The 18,168-nt window shown below is 43.5% G+C and overlaps 1 protein-coding gene across 1 annotated transcript in view; it reads right to left on the reverse strand.

Moving 5' to 3' along the window:
* Positions 1 to 18,168, reverse strand: part of Clstn1 (calsyntenin 1) — a 70,093-nt gene that overhangs the window by 16,322 nt on the left and 35,603 nt on the right. The window contains 6 exon segments of the mRNA XM_048350198.1: positions 532 to 717; positions 828 to 977; positions 1,358 to 1,566; positions 2,836 to 3,031; positions 4,162 to 4,191; positions 12,953 to 13,075. Of these exon segments, the coding sequence (XP_048206155.1) occupies positions 532 to 717; positions 828 to 977; positions 1,358 to 1,566; positions 2,836 to 3,031; positions 4,162 to 4,191; positions 12,953 to 13,075 (894 nt within the window).

Genomic DNA, 18,168 nt, shown 5'->3' on the forward strand with positions numbered 1-18,168 from the left:
ACCACTTTAAGCCACAGCGCTGGTTTCTGAGTGGTCAAATGGAAGTAAGAGTCTCACAGGGACCGTTCTGCCTGGGCTGGGCTTTGAACCACAATCCTTAGATCTCAGCCTCCTTGAGTAGCTAGGATTACAGGCCTGAGCCACCAGAGCCTGGTTGGACTAATTTTTTTTCTAAGTTGTATCATTTAATACTTTACAAAGTTTGTTTTTTGCAAAGCATTTTATATTTGTTATTTCATTTTAACATTGAATTTTCCACTGATGTATATTAAGTTGTACATAGTAAGTGATTTTATCATTAACATTCCATTCAGACATGTCTGAATAGATTTCAGAGGTTTATATACTCCCCGAAGCCCATTCAAGATGAGCAGCCAGTAAGGCAGCAAAAGCCTCAGATTGTAGATGTCTACTTGGCTTATAATGCACACTAAGAAATGCGCACCAAGAAACACATGTTTCTGGCTTTGAGGGTCTTTCTTGACTCCCCTGAAGACTTCACAGGCTTGGGAAAGCCATAGCAATACTTACCACAGAGCCGGTGAAGGGATTTCTCGGAGTAGGTGTCTCGGTCACAGCCTTTCCCGATGTGGCTGGTCTCCAATTCCACCGTGGCCTGAACTGAGGCAACTGGCTCCTCACACGTCTCCAGGTGGATGTTTGGGAAGACAGCCAAAGCTCCTGTGCCAGGCTCATACTCAATCCTACTGCTCCAGCCTGTGTTGGCCCACAGGTTGGCATGGGGAAAAAGGAAAACTCACACTAAGGTTTCAGAAACGCTAAGGTTTCCCAACAAACATGGGAGCTAGAGATAGAATGCCACTCACCTTGCCACCCCGGAGTGCAGGTGGGCTTAATGCTGATCTTCACCAGGACATCTTCAGTGGCTCTCTTCTTCCCACAATCGTATGCAGTGACAGTCAGCTTGTACTGGTGCTCTTTCCCATAGTTTAGCTTCTCTGTGTTTTTTATATAACCTGGAAGAAGAGGAAAACCACCAGTAAGAACTGCCTTGCCTTTTGTTGTCTTAGAACTGAGAAAGAGGCAGGAGATTCTGGTTGGAGAAGAGAAACAAGACTACAGAGCCATCTCATTCAGATGCACATGGATGAGAAGCGAGAAGATGGCAAGGAAGCATGCTGAAAGTGTTCATTTGATTTGGGTGGAAGCCTAAGAGGTTTCAGGGCTCTGGGTTCCAGAGAAGCGGTTGGGTCAGGGTAAAAACTAAAATGTGAAAGCATACACCCAGGCAGGTCTCCAGCCAACCAGTGAACTTCACTAGTACTGAGAAAACGGCCAGGTCTGGGTTTCAAGCCAACAGTTAAGAGGGGTCAGGTTGCCAGGAGATTCGCCTTACCATCTTTGTCCACAGTAAAGGGCACATCTGGAGTGATGATCTCATAGCTGCAGATCTGGCTGAACTGAGGGGAACAGTCTGCGTCCACAGCCTCCACCCTCAGGATGCTGCTGTACTGCTTCCCCTCCACAGCTGTCGCTTTGTAGGACTTCTCCTTAAACACGGGAGCATACTCGTTCACATCGTTCACCTGGATATGGACAGTTGCTCTGGACGAAGGGGGAAAAAACTCTTTTGGGGATTTTGTTTTAGCTATTTACCCAAAGGATAACAATTCTGTCCTAGTTCTAAGTTTCCCTTTTCTCCTGAAACACTTATGGATAAGGACAAAAAAGAAAACCAAACTTCATTATTTTATATTTGGCATGAGAGACAACAGAAAGGTAAAACTGGGTCAGGTATGGTGGCCCAGACTACAAGAGAGAATATTCAATGGTGGATTGCTTGTCTGGCAAAATTGGTTTTGTTGGTTGTGGGGCTTGAACCCAGGGCCTGGACACTGTCCCTGAGCTCTTTTGCTCAGGCTAGCTCTCTACCACTTTGAGCCACAGCTCCACTTCTGGTTTTCTGGTGATTAATTGGAAATCAGAATCTCACGGACTTTCCTGCCCAGGCTGGCTTTGAACCATAATCCTCAGATCTCAGCCTCCTGAGTAGCTAGTAGTAGATGTGAGCCACCAATGCCCAGCTTGGGTTCTTTGTTTTTTAATTATATAATTTTTTCTTTTTTGGTGCTAGGGATAGAACCCAGGATGCTGCACTTGCAAGACAAACACTTTGCCATTGAGCTATATCCCAGCCCGGGCAAATCCTTTTCTTTTTTTTAAAGGAAAAAGCAACATTACAATGTGTAAAAGGTAAGGAGTCATTCAGTGGCACACAGTACCCCACACTGTTCACTCCCATCTCAAGACCATACATACCCCTCTTTCCTTAGCAGCTGTAGTAAAGAGAAACTGAGGTCTAATGGGAATGGACTCGTAAATAGGAAAAGGCCTAGCTTTCTAAATGTGTCTTGTTCAGAGCCGTCTCTGTTACAGCATGCTTCCCAGCTGCAGGGGTGGAGTGGGGTGGGGTGCGTGGACACACGCAAGACACAGAAGAACGGGGGCTTGCTTCTCCCAGTGCTCCTTACCCTATGCCCTTAGGATTTACAAGAAAAGAAATAACAACAAAACCTTCCTGGGGCAAAGTGGGCTTTCCGAATGCTCACAGTAGCTTGCTAGCTTATTTACCAGAGTATTTTGTGAGATAAAATTATTCACTTATTTTTCAAAACCTACTACATGCCAGGCTCTTGCTAGGAGCTATGCCCACTGAGTTCCTGCCCTGAAAGACCACAACTGTGGACCCCTGAGAACCTCTCTGACTCCAATTTCAAAACCAGTCTGAAGAATGGGAATGGTGATGGCCCTTTCTTTTACATGCAAACGTGTTCACTCAGCAGGTTCTTTCTGCTTTTTGCCCAGCTTGCTTACTTGTGAGATTTCTTCACGCCGGTGCCATCGGGTCCTTTTCCACAGTCATAGGCCTGGATGGTGAATGTGTAGTCTTTCTGTAGCTCACAGTCCAGTTTCTCTTTTGAGCGAATTATTCCCTCACCTGTGGACTTATCCACTACCACTGCATCAAAAGGGACATTCTGCCCATGAATTTTAAAGCCACAAATCTCACCTGGGGAGGGAGTCAAAGCACAACAGGTTACAATGACTAATGTCTAATGTCACCACATTGCCCCCCTCTCCCAAAGAAAATAAACAACAACAATTTGGCAGCCAGGGGTTTAGAGGGTCCGGACAAAGCAGGGGCACTGTGCTTTCACACGGTGAGTTCTGGGGCTTTAGTAAAAAGAAGCAGATTCTGGCTTTCCAAGCAACTTGTTTACTTTGCATCCATTCATGCAGGAATACAAAAGACACACAGAGAGAGAGAAGACATAGACAGGCATTCCACAGGAGCACTTAGGATCGCTTGAGGGTAAAAGGAGTCTCATTAGCAAACAGCCAAGGCCTGAGCACACCAGACTGCCCTGGCCCCCAGAGGGCCGGGCAGTTCTTTCTTTGGGTTTAGATCAGAGAGAAGATAAAACGCAGTTAAAGTGTTGAGAGAGGAAGAAGCGTGAGATATAGGACCAGCACCGTAATTACAGAAATTCTGTCAAGAAAAAAAAAAAATCAAAAGAATCAAGTCTTCCTGTGCAATGAGCCTGGCTAAAATTAGGGAATCAAAACAAACTGCTAAAGGGGAAAGGTAGAAATACCAACTTTTCAGGCATCCATTTCAACAAGTGCCATCCAGTGTCTGGTTTGGGAGGGATTTGCTGTCTTCCCTTGTTTTGGGCTTTTCCCTAGCGACCCTGAGGGACACTTCACTATAGCTAAATTAGCACAGAAGCTGACATAGAAGTTAAAAAAAAATCTGTGTTTCTATTCTTGCCCATGGGACAACAAGAACAAATATTTTGCTGTATATATGAAACCTTACAAAATTTAAATCAAGACAGGACTCTTCAACAATTCTAATGAATAAGAAATTAAAACTAATCTCTAAAGTTCAATTAAACAAAAATGTATGGAACTATCAATGTGGTTCAAATGGATGTCTGATTTCTAGATATTTCTAACCGAGGGGTCTGGTTACATACAATTTCCATCAATACATGTTTAAAAACCAGAAACAAAGTAGGAGAATAAATGAGGGTAGAAGAGCATGACAGTTGCTTCTGTTTAGGGGCTGATTCCCAATTTTATAATCAAGTTAGTGGGTTAATACTCATAAGAGGGAGACAAAGAACCCTTGATCACCTTCTTTGGTGACTGTCACCTCAAAACTCTCTAAAGGGAGAAAAGATAAACAAACCCATGTCAGTAATTCACGAAAGAGTGAAGATGGAACAACAAGGAAATAAAGTCAAAGATGTACATATTACATAGAAAAGCTTGACATAATTTAGCCCTACACTCAGCAACCAGCTACTACAACTGCTGCAATTGAGTCAGTGCTTAGTAACTGACTCCTGATCACCATGAGCTACTACCATCTTAGAGTTACATTAACTAGCGGTGCAACATGGACTGCTATTAGTTTGCCTAATTCTAGTAAGTGTATTTAAGATTTTCCCTTTAATGACTATTTTGATGCCAATAAGTAAACTAAGGTCTTCTCATTTTTAAACGAAGTTCTCTTGGCTACATTGTGGTAACACTCAACTCATCATTAGATTTAATGAAACTAAAGTTCGGAGCAAAAGTTTTAATGCTTTGTTCTTATTAATACAATGTTTCCTAATTTAAAATACCCAACCAGGGCAAAAAATATAAATCCTTCTTTTTTTTTTTTTTGCCAGTCCTGGGCCTTGAACTCAGGGCCTGAGCACTGTTCCTGGCTTCCTTTTGCTCAAGGCTAGCACTCTGCCACTTGAGCCACAGCGCCACTTCTGGCCATTTTCTGTATATGTGGTGCTGGGGAATTGAACCCAGGGCCTCATGTATACGAGGCAAGCTCTCTTGCCACTAGGCCATATCCCCAAGCCCCTATAAATCCTTCTTAACTAAACATTGGCTTAAACACAAACAAAAACCAGATCAAAACTATCTGCAGTGATGCTCCAATGGCTACTGTTTTTTCATCTGTGAAACACTGTTCTACCACTGCAACAGAAATCCTATAGGCCACATGATGACTGCCACAGAGGAGAGACAACACATCATGTCTCCTGGCCCTTCAGAGACACATTCATGCTACTTCCTCTCCCCCAATGGTAGCAGTGCTTGAATTCCCTTCCTTTTACAGGGTATCAATCTCCCTGAACAATACAGTTTCATTCTGCTTGTTTTCAAGATTTTAAAAGCAGCATCTCATGACATGCAACTTTTTCCCCCCCATCAGGCATGGGGCTTGAACTCAGGGCTTGGGCACTGTCCCTGAGCTTTTTGGCTCAAGGCCAGTGTTCTATCACTTTAAGCACAGCACCACTTCCAGTTTTCTGGTGATTAACTGGAGATAAGAACCATAATCCTGGCTGGGGATATGGCCTAGTGGCAAGAGTGCTTGCCTCGTATACATGAAGCCCTGGGTTCAATTCCCCAGCACCACATATACAGAAAGTGGCCAGAAGTGGCATTGTCGCTCAAGTGACAAGAGTGCTAGCCTTGAGCAAAAAAAGCCAGGGACAGTGCTCAGGCCCGAGTCTAAGCCCCAGTTCTGGCAAAAAAATAAAAAAATCAGGAATCATAATCCTCAGAACTCAGCCTCCTGAGTAGCTAGAATTACACACATGAGCCACTGGTGCCCAGTTGATATGCAACTTTTGTGACCTGCCTTTTCACACAACCTTGTATCTAAGGTTCCTGATACGTATAGGTATGGTTTACTCATTTTTCACTACTATCTAGTAATGAGAATACAGTAAGCTAAAACTGTAAAGTGCTTAAAACGTTGCTTTGCTGATGGCCTAGTGGTAGAGTGCTTGCCTCGCATACATGAAGCCCTCCCTAGGTTCGATTCCTCAGCACCACATATAGAGAAAAAGCCAGAAGTGGTGCTGTGGCTCAAGTGGTAGAGTGCTAGCCTTGAGTGAAAAGAAACCAGGGACAATGCTCAGGCACTGAGTTCAAGCCCCAGGACTGGCAACAAAACAAAACAAAAAAACATTGCCTTGCATAAAGAACATACTCAACAAGCTTGGCTGTTACAGTAATCATTTTCTATTACGTAGATGTTAATGAACAGTGCTATGCTAAGTATTTTTTGTTTTGTTTTGGCCAGTCCTAGGCCGTGAACTCGGCCTGAGCACTGTCTCTGGCTTCTTTTTGCTCAAGGCTAGCACTCTGCCACTTGAGCCACAGCGCCACTTCTGACCATTTTCTGTATATGTGGTGCTGGGGAATCAAACCCAGGGCCTCATGTATACGAGGCAAGCACTCTTGCCACTAGGCCATATTCCCAGCCCCTATGCTAAGTGTTTTTGTGCATGCCTCCTGCGCACAAACACAATACTTCTGTAGATCTGTGCTGCACCTGGTACCCACTAGTTGCTAAAAATGAAAGTAAATTCACATTAAAACGAAATGGTGTTAAACACCTAGTTCCTCAGTCACACAGGATGTAGTGTGAGTTGCCACAGCGACACACGGCCGCTGACATGGAAGAATACCGGCCAAGAACACCCTCATCACCACAGCAGGCTCACCAGACCACTGCTCTGGAGCAGGGCTCTGCAAATGATGGTTTCTGGGGCCAAAGTTGGTCTGTCCCTGTCTTAAAGACCCACATCCGTAAGAAGGATTTTTTGTTTTGTTTTTTGGTCCTGGGTCTTGAACTCAGAACCTGGGAGCTGTTCCTGAGCTATTTTGCTCAAGATTAGTGCTCTACCACCACTTGAGCCACAACTCTACTCTTGGCTTTTTGCTGGTCAACTAAAGAGTCTCACAGACTTTCCTACCCAGGCTGGCTTTGAACCAGTTAGCAATCCAGGCATAAGCCATGGATGGGTGCCTGGCTTAAGAATGGCTCTTTCAAAGGGCTGAGGCAAGTAATCCTAACTATTTAGGAGACAGAAAGGAGGATGGAAGTTTGAGATTAGCCCTAGTAAAGAGTTAACAAGCCCTATTTCAACCAATTATTTTTTTTAAGAAATCTGGGTGTGGTAATTCATCCCTGTCACTTAGACATAAATGGGAAAACTGCTATCCTGGTTGGTCCAGGTATTATATGGAATCATAGCCCTGTAACTACACGTGCAACTCCATCCTTTGCTATCCTCAACTCAGCTTCCATCTTCTTTTTCTTTTCTTTTTTTTTTTTTTTTTTGGTAGGTATTCTCTCCCAACATCCCATGCATTTATTTGTTCTTTATGTTTCCAGGGTACAAAGTTCCTTTTTTGTTATTGCTGTTTGTCATGAGGCTTGAACTCAGGGCCTGGGCACTGTTCCTGAGCTTTTGCGCTCAAGGCTTCAGCTTCCATCTTCTATATGGAGAAGATCCTTCTTGGGAGAGGTCCTTCTATACGGTGCAAGGAAGACTCTCTTCCTATCACCTCTCATGTGATTACCTTTCTGCTCTGCTACTACCCACTCAACTCAGACTCTATACTAAAATCAACTAAAACCCTGCTGTCATCAAGATAAAAATGCCTGATCAAGTTTCCAAGCTGTAACAACTTGGGAGTGGATGAAACCTTCTCTAGTCTCCCCTCCTCACTGGCCTACCATTCTCCTAAGACCTTTCAATTAGGAGTAGATCAAATCTTTCTCAATTTATTCCTCCTATTTCCCTAAGAGCACACAAAATAGGAATGAACTGAATCTTTTTTTTTTTGTCAGTCCTGGGGCTTGAACTCAGGGCCTGAGCACTGTCCCTGGCTTCTTTTTGCTCAAGGCTAGCACTCTAACACTTGAGCCACAGCGCCACTTCTGGCCTTTTCTATATATGTGGTGCTGAGGAATTGAACCCAGGGCTTCATGTATACGAGGTGAGCACTCTACCACTAGGCCATATTCTCAGCCCTGAACTGAATCTTTTTCAGTGTCTTCCCTCCTTCATTACCCTAGGATCAAAATTGTCAAAAGTAATTTTGCTAAAGGTTCTTTAAGTGGTTTGGGATGTAGCTCAGTGGTACCATGTTTGCCCATCACATATGAGGCCCTGAGGTCAATCCCTAGTAAAACAAAAAACCATTTTTTCAAAAGTGAAAATATTGAGTCGGGTATGGTGGCACATATAATAACAGCACTGAGGAAAAAAAGCAAGAGCCTGTCTAAATAAATAACAAGAGCCTATCTAAACAAATAAATACATCCTTTAGAAACCAGGAAAGTAATAGTGGTGGGGCAGTAAACAAAAATGCTGCAAGATAGAAAGGCTGTGAGAGAAAGGCGTGTCTGGGCACTGCGGCTGCAAGCTGACATGTCTGCAGGCTCCACCAAAGCCTCGGGAGAGAGAATGGAGAGGTATTCCCAAGGGCAGAGTTCAAGGGGGCAGGGGGGGGGGCTGGAACAGGAAGATCAATTCAAACTGCATGTGACAGCAGCACATTCAACCAACTAGAGGCCAACCTGGTCCTTTAACAACAAAACACAAAACAATCGCAAAAAAGGAAAATATAAAAGCATACAAAGTGGATGAACTCAAATCTAGATTTGACTTCCCAATATACAAAGTCATATCTAGGGTCCTCAGCAGACAGACAGTTCCTTGACCTGCCTCTACTTTCCTCAACTGCTGCCTCCAGAATCCCAGCCACGGATGGCCCTGCTGTTCCCCCCACCTTCCTTCTCCATTCTGAGGATGGCCTCCAACTCCACACTCTTCCAAAGCCTCACTCATGGCTCTCCTGGCTTTGAGGAATCTTTCTTTTCCATGGCAAGTGTTCCTTTGCTCCTTGTGATAGTCAATAGTTCTCTGACTTCACAGAACAGACTCACTCTAGCTAATTTAGGCAAAATGGAATTTACTAGAATGCCAGTAGGAACTCATGTCAACTGACTGTAGGTCAGAGAAAGGGAATTGGAATGTCAGAAACCAAAGCAATTCGGAAGTAGGAACCCTAAGAGCCCCAAGGCAAAGCAACCTGGATAGAAATGGAATGAAACCACACTATTCTAATCTTTGCTCACTATTGGATGGAATTCTCACACACACACAAGGGGGAGGTGGGTAACAAGGCTGTGGTTGCTCTGCACCCAATGGACATGAGACTAGAGGCCATTAAGAAGGGAGAACAAACACCTGCAGCAGGCATCCTTTGCAATGTCACTACTAATCCAACTTTTTCCCTAGCCCACTTCCCTCTACTCTAAAGAGTCCAAACTCACAAAGGAGGGACACAGGCTGGGGCTTGGTTTTGGTGACTTGGCTTCCATGCTCACTGGCCCAGCCTTATTTGTGGTTCTTATCAGCACACTATCACAGTACATTTACCTGTTTATTTAGGTGCTGGGGATCAAAGCAAGGGCTTTACACATGCTACAAAAGTGCTACACCACTGAGCCACACCCTAAGCCCTTGTTTTGTGGTGGAATCTCATTATGTCATTAGGCTGGTGATTCTACTTTCAACTCCTCAGTGCTGGGATTACAGGCATGTGCCACCAACCCAGCTCTGCTGATGTACCTTAAATATGCAATTAACAACACACACACACACACACTCTGTCAGGGATATGTTCTTCACTTCATCACTGATTATAGCAGCTCTTTAAGTCTGAATGTGCCAAGAACTGTTTGGAAAGCTTGTTTAAACTGTGGTTTTCTAAACCTTATCCCCAGATATTCTGACTTAGCAGTTCTGGGGACAGATCCAGGAATAGCTATTTTTAATGAATGCTGCCAGATGGCTCTAGTGCAGTGTCTGCGGGCGAGAATGAAGAGCCCATGCGTGGTTCCTATAGCCAGCAAGCTGGACTGATCCTCAGGCTCTAGCCCTAGAGCACAGGCTGAGTCACCAAATGGACACAGGAATCCATATTTACACCAAGTAACGTGGACATAGTGTTAGTGTGTGCATGTGTGTGCTGACACTCCACCTGCTCTGTTAAGCTCAGCATGGGAATGTGTGCACTTGGAGTTAACCAGTGGATTCCAATCTGCCTAACACTAGACACTTAGAAAAACAGCTACTCAGGGCTGGGAATGTGGCCTAGTGGTAGAGGGCTTCCTAGCATGCATGCAGTCCTGGGTTTGATTCCTCAGCACCACATATACAGAAAGCCAGAAGTGGTGCTGTGGCTCAAGTGATAGAGTGCTAGCCTTGAGAAAAAAAAAAAAAGGGGGGGGGGCAGGGACAGTGCTCAGGCCCTGAGTTCAAGCCTCAGGACTGCCCCCACCCCTGAAAAAAAAAGGCAAAACAAACAAAAAAACCACAGATGTTCAATAGATTCTCCCCATGTCAAATTTCTATTATTATCCTATTTTCAACACACAAAATGGCAATTTCTCATGGATCAACCTGACTTATCTAATTCACAGAAGCCAACAGTGTCAGCCCAGACGTGTATGCTGAGAAAGTAACCCTGGGCCATCCCATAGCTATGGGCTACAGTTGGCCCTATCTGTGGTCCTCAGGGAACAAGTCCCATAAATTACCAAGAATGTGGAGAGAAAATATCAGACCTTCTGAAATACCTCTAGTGGCTATCAGTGAGAACATGACTCTCAATTCTTTTGGATTCTATTGATACAACCAATCTTGTCAAACTCTCCTGTTCAGACAGGAAAGGCAAGACAGAGAATGCTGCCAAAGGGAAGAAATCACAGGAGAGAGGGGCACAGACAGTCCCCAGGTCTGACACAAGTCTGACAACAGCAACACTATGGGTTGTAAATGTGGTTCACGCCCTCACTCTCCACTAAATCATGAAATGCCTTACCCTAAATCTATCCAGGCTCTTAACAGATTAAGGAAATGATAAAATAAGAAAGTGAGTCACTTACATTTCCTAAAATGCTTCATAAATATTAAGACTTTGTTCCCTTAGTCACCTCAAGAAAACAATCTGGGCTCCACTGTGTGTTCCACACCAACTGTGATGGTGACAAGGCATCCAACACCACACGCTTGTGCTTCAGAGCTCTGACAAACTAACTCAGTGGTTACTCCCACACAGACTTGCACAGGGCTTGGACTAGGAACCAGAGCCTTGGTAACTTTCAAAGATAACATCACAAGAGCCACACAATAATCCTTAAAACCCAGGCTACAGTTAGGCTGCTTGGCTCAAAGGCGACTTCATACTTATGAGCTGTGTTGCCTTGGGCAACTCATTGTACAGGGCCCTTACAAGGCACCTACACAGGTTCTTCCCGGCCTTTGTCCTAGGTGCTAGGCACGGGAGAAAAACACAATGTAGTCTCTGCTGTCATGTAACTGACATGTTCTGAGCCAGTGCCCTCATCCAGAAACGGGAAGAGCATGCCCTCCATACACATACACACATATGCATGCACAGCCATGTGCACGCATGTGCGTGCACACACACACACACACGTACACGCACTCTCAATGCTGAGAAAGACCAGGTGAAGTGGCCCCCACAGAGTTTTGGGACAGCCACATCAGTTACGTGCAAGCACCCCTCAGCCATCCTTATCATAGAGCTTCAGCAAACGACACCATTACTAAAATCAATCCAAGCTCAAAACAAGGCTCCACATCTCCACATCTGGCCTCAGCCTTGTACAAAATGTATTCTAAGAAACTGAGAAAATAGAACATTCTTAAGACTTTTGTAAAAAGATAGCAAAAATAATTCTCACAGAATATTTTTTTAAAACTCTAGAAAAAAAATTGAGAGTCTCTGTGCTCATCACTGACTCAGTAGCGTAAGCAGGTCCTCAGGTTATTTTTCTGAAATGGGGTACAGCACTTGAACAGAATGTACTACAAATTTATTCTTTAAATAGGTTTTCAGAAACAACCCCACTCACTTCCCTCAATTTCCTATAGAAAAATTACTGTATGCTATGTTTTCTACAAGTTCATTCATTTTTATTTGTTCCTAGATAAACAGAACAGTTTTTAATGAAAGTTTTTATTTGGGGGAAAAATCATGTGACAACTGCTCTTTTACAAGCCAGACATGGGGGGCTCACGCCTGTAATCCTAGTTACTCCAGAGGCTGAGATCAAAGAATCACAGTTCAAAGCCAGCCCAAGGCAGGAAAGCCCATGAGACTTATCTCCAATTACTACCAAAAAAAAAAAAAAAGAGCCAGAAGTAGAGTTGTGGTAAGAAAGTCAAAGAACAGAGCCCAGGCCCTGAGTTCAAGCTTCAGTACCAGCACACAAGAAAATGTTTAAATTAGCTTTGCTTCAGAGGTATGGCTCAAGGGGAAGAGCACCTACCCAGAAAACACAAGGTCCTGAGTTCAACACTCTCACCACCATTGATAAAACACACTTTTCAAGATCTATTCTGATTGTAAGGCTAACAACAAACAACACAACACATCCCTCCACCAGTTATGGACATGGCTGATGTTGTTAGGCAAGAACAGCTGATTTGGGAAGGATCAGTAATTGTCAGCAACATGGAAAATTATTATACATCCCCCAAAGTCCCCAAATCTATCCTAGAGATTTGTCTTTATAAAAATGTATTTATAATCTTATGAAGTAAACTCAGGCTGAAAATGTGTAAATTTATATTAAAAGTATTTCTCTATAAAGACTGCTTAACTTTTTCTACAGAAATCTAGGCGCAAGGAAGCTCTGGAGTCAAAAATCTCTAGATCCTCAGTACCTTCCGTGGTATCTGGGAGCAGGTAAAGCAGGTCCAGCTCAGGTTCCCCTGGTCCAACCACACCAAGTCTGCACTGAACACAAGTCTCGGTGTGCATGAAGAACTTTCACCCCCGCCGGTCTAGATTGTATCTATCAATTGCATCAAGGCAAGATGTGTAATAATACAATTAAGTTAAATGTCTTCTTTCTCAACAGTCAGAAGAAGTTTTAGTCAGCTATCTGGAGAACACATGGTGGCCAGAAGGCACAAGCAACCCTCAGCACTTTCCACCAGACTCAGAGAGTAATCCAAGGTGTGTGACACTTTCCTAGGCAGTCCACATTTGCCAAGAAGGAACAAAAGCAGCACCATACCTGCAAAACGCAGAGGGGCATCTTTATCCAGAGCGATGAGGGGAGGATCGAGCAGCACTGTGTTGTCATTCTCTGTAACTATTCCATGATAGGTAGGTTCAAGCCATGGCTTGTGCTTGTTAACTGTGTCAGAAAAACAAGACAAAACACAGAGTTGCTGTTTTAAACGCCACTACCTTAGAGACACATGTGTCAACTGTTTCAGAGCCTGCTGGGATTGGAACCCAGAGCCTCACAAAAGCTAAACACTCTTACTACTTAGCCACACCCCACAAATTATTAGTAAAATAAGTTCTTATTAGTCTAGAATACAACATTCATATCTCTGTTGTCAAACTAGGTATCTAGACCCAAATGAGACACAATTTTAAATTCTAGAGTAGACATTAGAAAATAAGTCTATAATACATCAGAAAATAAGAAGTCACTCTAAAAATAGAGAAAGATGATGGCTATAAATAAACTCAAACTACTTGTTTTCAGGAGCAGAAAGTTTACAAAGAAAAATGGCTACATCATTTTATTTACTACCACATTACTTTACATTAACATTATAGGGTTGGAAGTGTAGAGTGCTTGACTAGCTTTTTCTTTTTTTGGCCAGTCCTGGGGCTTGAATTCAGGGCCTGAGCACTCTCCCTGGCTTCATTTTGCTCAAGGCTAGCACTCTACCATTTGAGCCACAGCGCCACTTCCGGCTTTTTCTATATATGTAGTTCTGAGGAATTAAACCCAGGGCTTCATGTATACGAGGCAAGTACTCTATCACTAGGCCATGTTCCCAGCCCTTGACTAGCTTTTGAGAGACTCTGGTCCAATCCCCAGCACTCTTTACATACACATACACACACACACACACACACACACATCTACAAACAAAATAATTTACCATTACCAACAAAAACACAAAGTAGAAGTACAAAATAATGTTTAATAGTACAAAATTATGAATATAAAATACTAAAATAAAACTAAATGCAAAACTTCTAAACAGGGGCTGGGAATATGGCCTAGTGGCAAGAGTGCTTGCCTGGTATACATGAAGCCCTGGGTTCAATTCCCCAGCACCACATATAGAGAAAACGGCCAGAAGTGGTGCTGTGGCTCAAGTGGAAGAGTGCTAGTAGCCTTGAGCAAAAAGAAGCCAGGGACAGTGCTCAGGCCCTGAGTCTAAGCCCAGGACTGGCAAAACAAAACAAAACAAAAAAAACTTCTAAACAAAAATGACTCAAAACAGGTACATAATAACCCACTTTAAAGTCAGGCTCACTTGGGAACAGATCGTAGATCCCCTGGTCATGAATCAGGTGACCTTGAACGAGCAACTGATCCCTCCAACCTCAGCTTCCTCCTCTCTAAACCAGGGCTCTAGTCCTGAATTGTCATGTAAGAACTGGAGTTTTCTTCTAGACAAGCCACTAGAACAAAATTCTTTTGTCTTTAAGGTGAGACCTTATTCTAGTCTGTTTACTTCACTTACCTGATAAAATGAAGTTTAGTTTCTACACATCCTATTTTGCCTGGACTTGACTACCACGGTTTGTGCTGCACTTTTCCCACTGAGTCCTCCCTCAGCACACTGTGCTCACACTCCTGTGACCACCAGGACTGTGAGTGCTGTGTCTCACATTCCTTTTCTTTTCACCTTATAAATGTTAACTTGTGCTGGAATGTGGCTTAGCAGTAGAGTGCTTGCCTAGCATGCATGAAGCTCTGGGCTTGATTCCTCAGCACCACATAAGCAGAAAAGGCTGGAAGTGGCTCTGTGGCTCCAGCGGTAGAGTGCTAGCCTTTTGCAAAAAGAAGCCAGGGACAGTGCTCAGGCCCCAGGACTGGCTTTTTTAAGAAAAGTAAACTTGCATACTCTAACCCCAGGATAGATATCAACCAGGCAACAAACCAGTTAAGCCATCTAAAATGATGAGAGGGCACAGAAAGACTTTCTACTGGCCAAGAGGATTACACATTTTTTTCAGCAGATGCAATGCAGAAGTATCTTCAGGGTGAAGGCTATAGCTCAGTGGCAAAGCACTTGCATTGTACATGCAAGGCTGTAGGTGTCCCCACACCATAAAACATCCTACCCCCCCAAAAAAAACCCCAAAAACCCAGAAGCATTTTCATTCAGAGTTGCCACGTGATATTAGTCATATGCTGCATTAATAATGTTTCAGCAGGCCACATATGTGGCTGAGGTCACTGGATTATATAATTATATCGTCATCTGTTAAGTACACTCTGATGTTCACATAGCAGCAGCACCTAACAGCACACTCAGAACCTGTCCCGCTCGGGTGATGATCAGGATGTGCAGCCCTAGGCCTCACCTGCCTCTCCCAAGGGATGTATCACACCACACCCAAACCAATTGCAAATCGCTGTGCCTTCACTTGGATCATAAGCCCAGATATTGGAGAGCTAGTGTTTAATGGGCATAGAGTTTACTTTTGTAATATGAAGAATCCTGGGGGCTAGCGAATATGTTTAGCACTACTGAATTGTAAGGGAAAGATAGGAAATTTTAGGACTGCTTTTGTCACAATTTAAACAACAACCCCAAAGCTGGTTTTCTTCTGGGATCAATCCCCAGCAAAAGCAAACACCCACACTCAATGCCAAAAGTCATTTCTTGTCATCTCCATGCTCACTGGGCTGTCACAATAGCTCAGTAATAAACTTCCTGTTCTTATTCTCTCTCCTCCACATGGCTGTAACCATGAAACCCTCCACAGCAAAAAGTGACTGAGTCCTGAAGCTGGTGGCTCACACCTGTAATCCTAGCTACTCAGGAGACTGAGATGTGAGACCAAGGTTAAAAGCCAGCCCGGGCAGGAAAGTCTGTGAGACTATTCTCTCCAATTAACCGCTAGAAAACCAGAAGTGGCGCTGCGGTTCAAGTGGTAGAGTGCTAGCCTTGAGCTGAAAAGCTCAGGGACAGCGCCCAAGCCCAAGCCCCACAACTGACCCCCCCCCCCAAAAAAAAGTGACTGAGGTTTCCAACAGCATTTGCTTATGTGAGTCTATCAATCATGTTTCAGTGTATCAAAAAGGAAAGCCAAAGCATTTAGTACATTTATTCATTTAAAAAAACAAACAAATATCATACCACTAAACATGGTGGCTCCTGTTTTCCTAGCTTCAAAGGAGGATGAGATTGGGAGTATCACCATTCCAGGTTAGTTTTGGCAGGAAAGTTCATGACACTCCATGTTAACAAGAGAAGCTGGACATGATGGTATGGTATGTGTTTGCCAATCCAGCTAAGATGTGATATGGAAAACAGGTGAATCATAGACCAGGCATGCACCCAGGCAAGACGGAAGGAATCTCAAAAGTAACCATTGCAAAAGCAGGGCGCCAGTGTCTAATGACTATAATCTGTTACTTAGAAAGCTGAGATCTGGAGAATCAGTTTGAAGACAGCTCAAGCAGAAAAGTTCACTAGATTCCATCTGCAAAATGACCAGCTACGAGTGGAGCTGTAAGTATGGTTCAAGTGGCAGAACGTCATTCTAGCAAATATGAGGCACTGGCTCATGTTTATATTACAGTATATAAATACATGTAGTATGTATATACTGTATATAGATACATATATACATACTATAGTACATACTATACATACATATATACATGCTATACATACGTATAGTACATGTATTTATTGTATTACATATGGTATATATACACATATACATGTATAGTATATACACTATATATACATGCTACAGTACATATATTGTAGCATAAATAACACTTTTATGGAAAAATCTTCATACTTTAAAGTAGCATTTAAGAAATCTGGCAGAGCCTTGTACTTCTGCACATCTTTTGCTGTCTGGCTTCACAGCAGGGCTTCTTCTCTATCCCCTTCAGGCCAAACACTGCATGGTCACCCATTAGAGTCTGGAAATTTCCACTGTACCCTGGGAAGACACTTTCCAGAGAACTGGGAAAGGCAAATATCATCTTTTTTTTTTGTAATTTATTTATTAATTAAACAAAAATTTTTTGACAAGGTGTTGTGCAAAAAGGGTACAGTTACATAGTAGGGCAGTGTGTACATTTCTTGTGATATCTTTCTTTTAATTTATTTATTAATTGAACACAAATTTTTTTGACAAGGTGTTGTGCAAAAAGGGTACAGTTACATAGTAGGGCAGTGTGTACATTTCTTGTGATATCTTACGCCCTGTTTTTCTTTCCCTTCCCTAGGTCAGGTAAAAGTACCATCTTAAATGTATCAAAACTGTTCTAACCTCCAGCCTCTCAGTCTTGGAAGCTCACTTTGGATCTTGCTCAAGACCTCTTCCTACTGTCTGTCCTCCCTCTCTTCACTTTTGGACAATACTGGGAGATTTGAACTCAGGGCCTTACACTTGCCAGGCTGGTGCTCTACCACTGCAGCCACACTGCTAACTCTGAGTTTCACAGGTTATTTTTAGGATAGGATCTCCCTTCACGTCTGTGTGCCTGAGTGTCTACTTTAAATTGTTCATCATCATCCCTACAATTAGAAGTATGTAACACTGTGTCCCACTATCTTGACTGAGATAAGAGTCTCAAGGACTTTTTGCCTGGGTTCGCTCAAAACTGTCATTCTCCCAATCTCAGCTTGGAAGGGCTGGCTCATGCCACTGTACCCAGCTAGATTTGGGAAGACATGTTGCTAACTTTTCTGCTGGGGTTAGCCTCAAACCTCAATTCCCCAATCTGAGCCTCCCTCATTGCAAAGATTACAGGAATGGGGCACTGGCCCTTGGCTTCGTTTTCCACTTTCCTGCTCATCAGCATCCCTTCTCCCTCCCTCTGTTGGTCCAACATGGAGAGAGGTCAGGACCCTCAAGTGCACCTGTCTGATGAACACTGCCTGGGTTCTCATATCACCCTCCATTTCCTTAACTATAAAAGAAGACAGTGCCACTGGCATGCCCTAAGAGGCACAGCCCTCCCAGCACGCAGGTGCTGGGATGATAGTGCTCTTACCCATCAGACTCCAAGGACTCCTGTTCTTAACTAATCCCAAGGACCCAGTACTGTGCTGACCACTGAACTCCTTAGAATCTACTGAGCAATTGGATGCATGCGTAAGGAGCCAAGTCTGGTCTGTAGTCCTCTAATGGTGAAGTGAGCTCTGGAGCTGAGAACTGGTATGGTTTGGGGTTTAGCCACTGTGTGGTGTGCTTCTGGCCAGTGGATATCCTAAGCAAGGAAAG

Source organism: Perognathus longimembris, chromosome 7 (assembly GCF_023159225.1).
Source record: "Perognathus longimembris pacificus isolate PPM17 chromosome 7, ASM2315922v1, whole genome shotgun sequence".
NCBI lineage: Eukaryota > Metazoa > Chordata > Mammalia > Rodentia > Heteromyidae > Perognathus > Perognathus longimembris.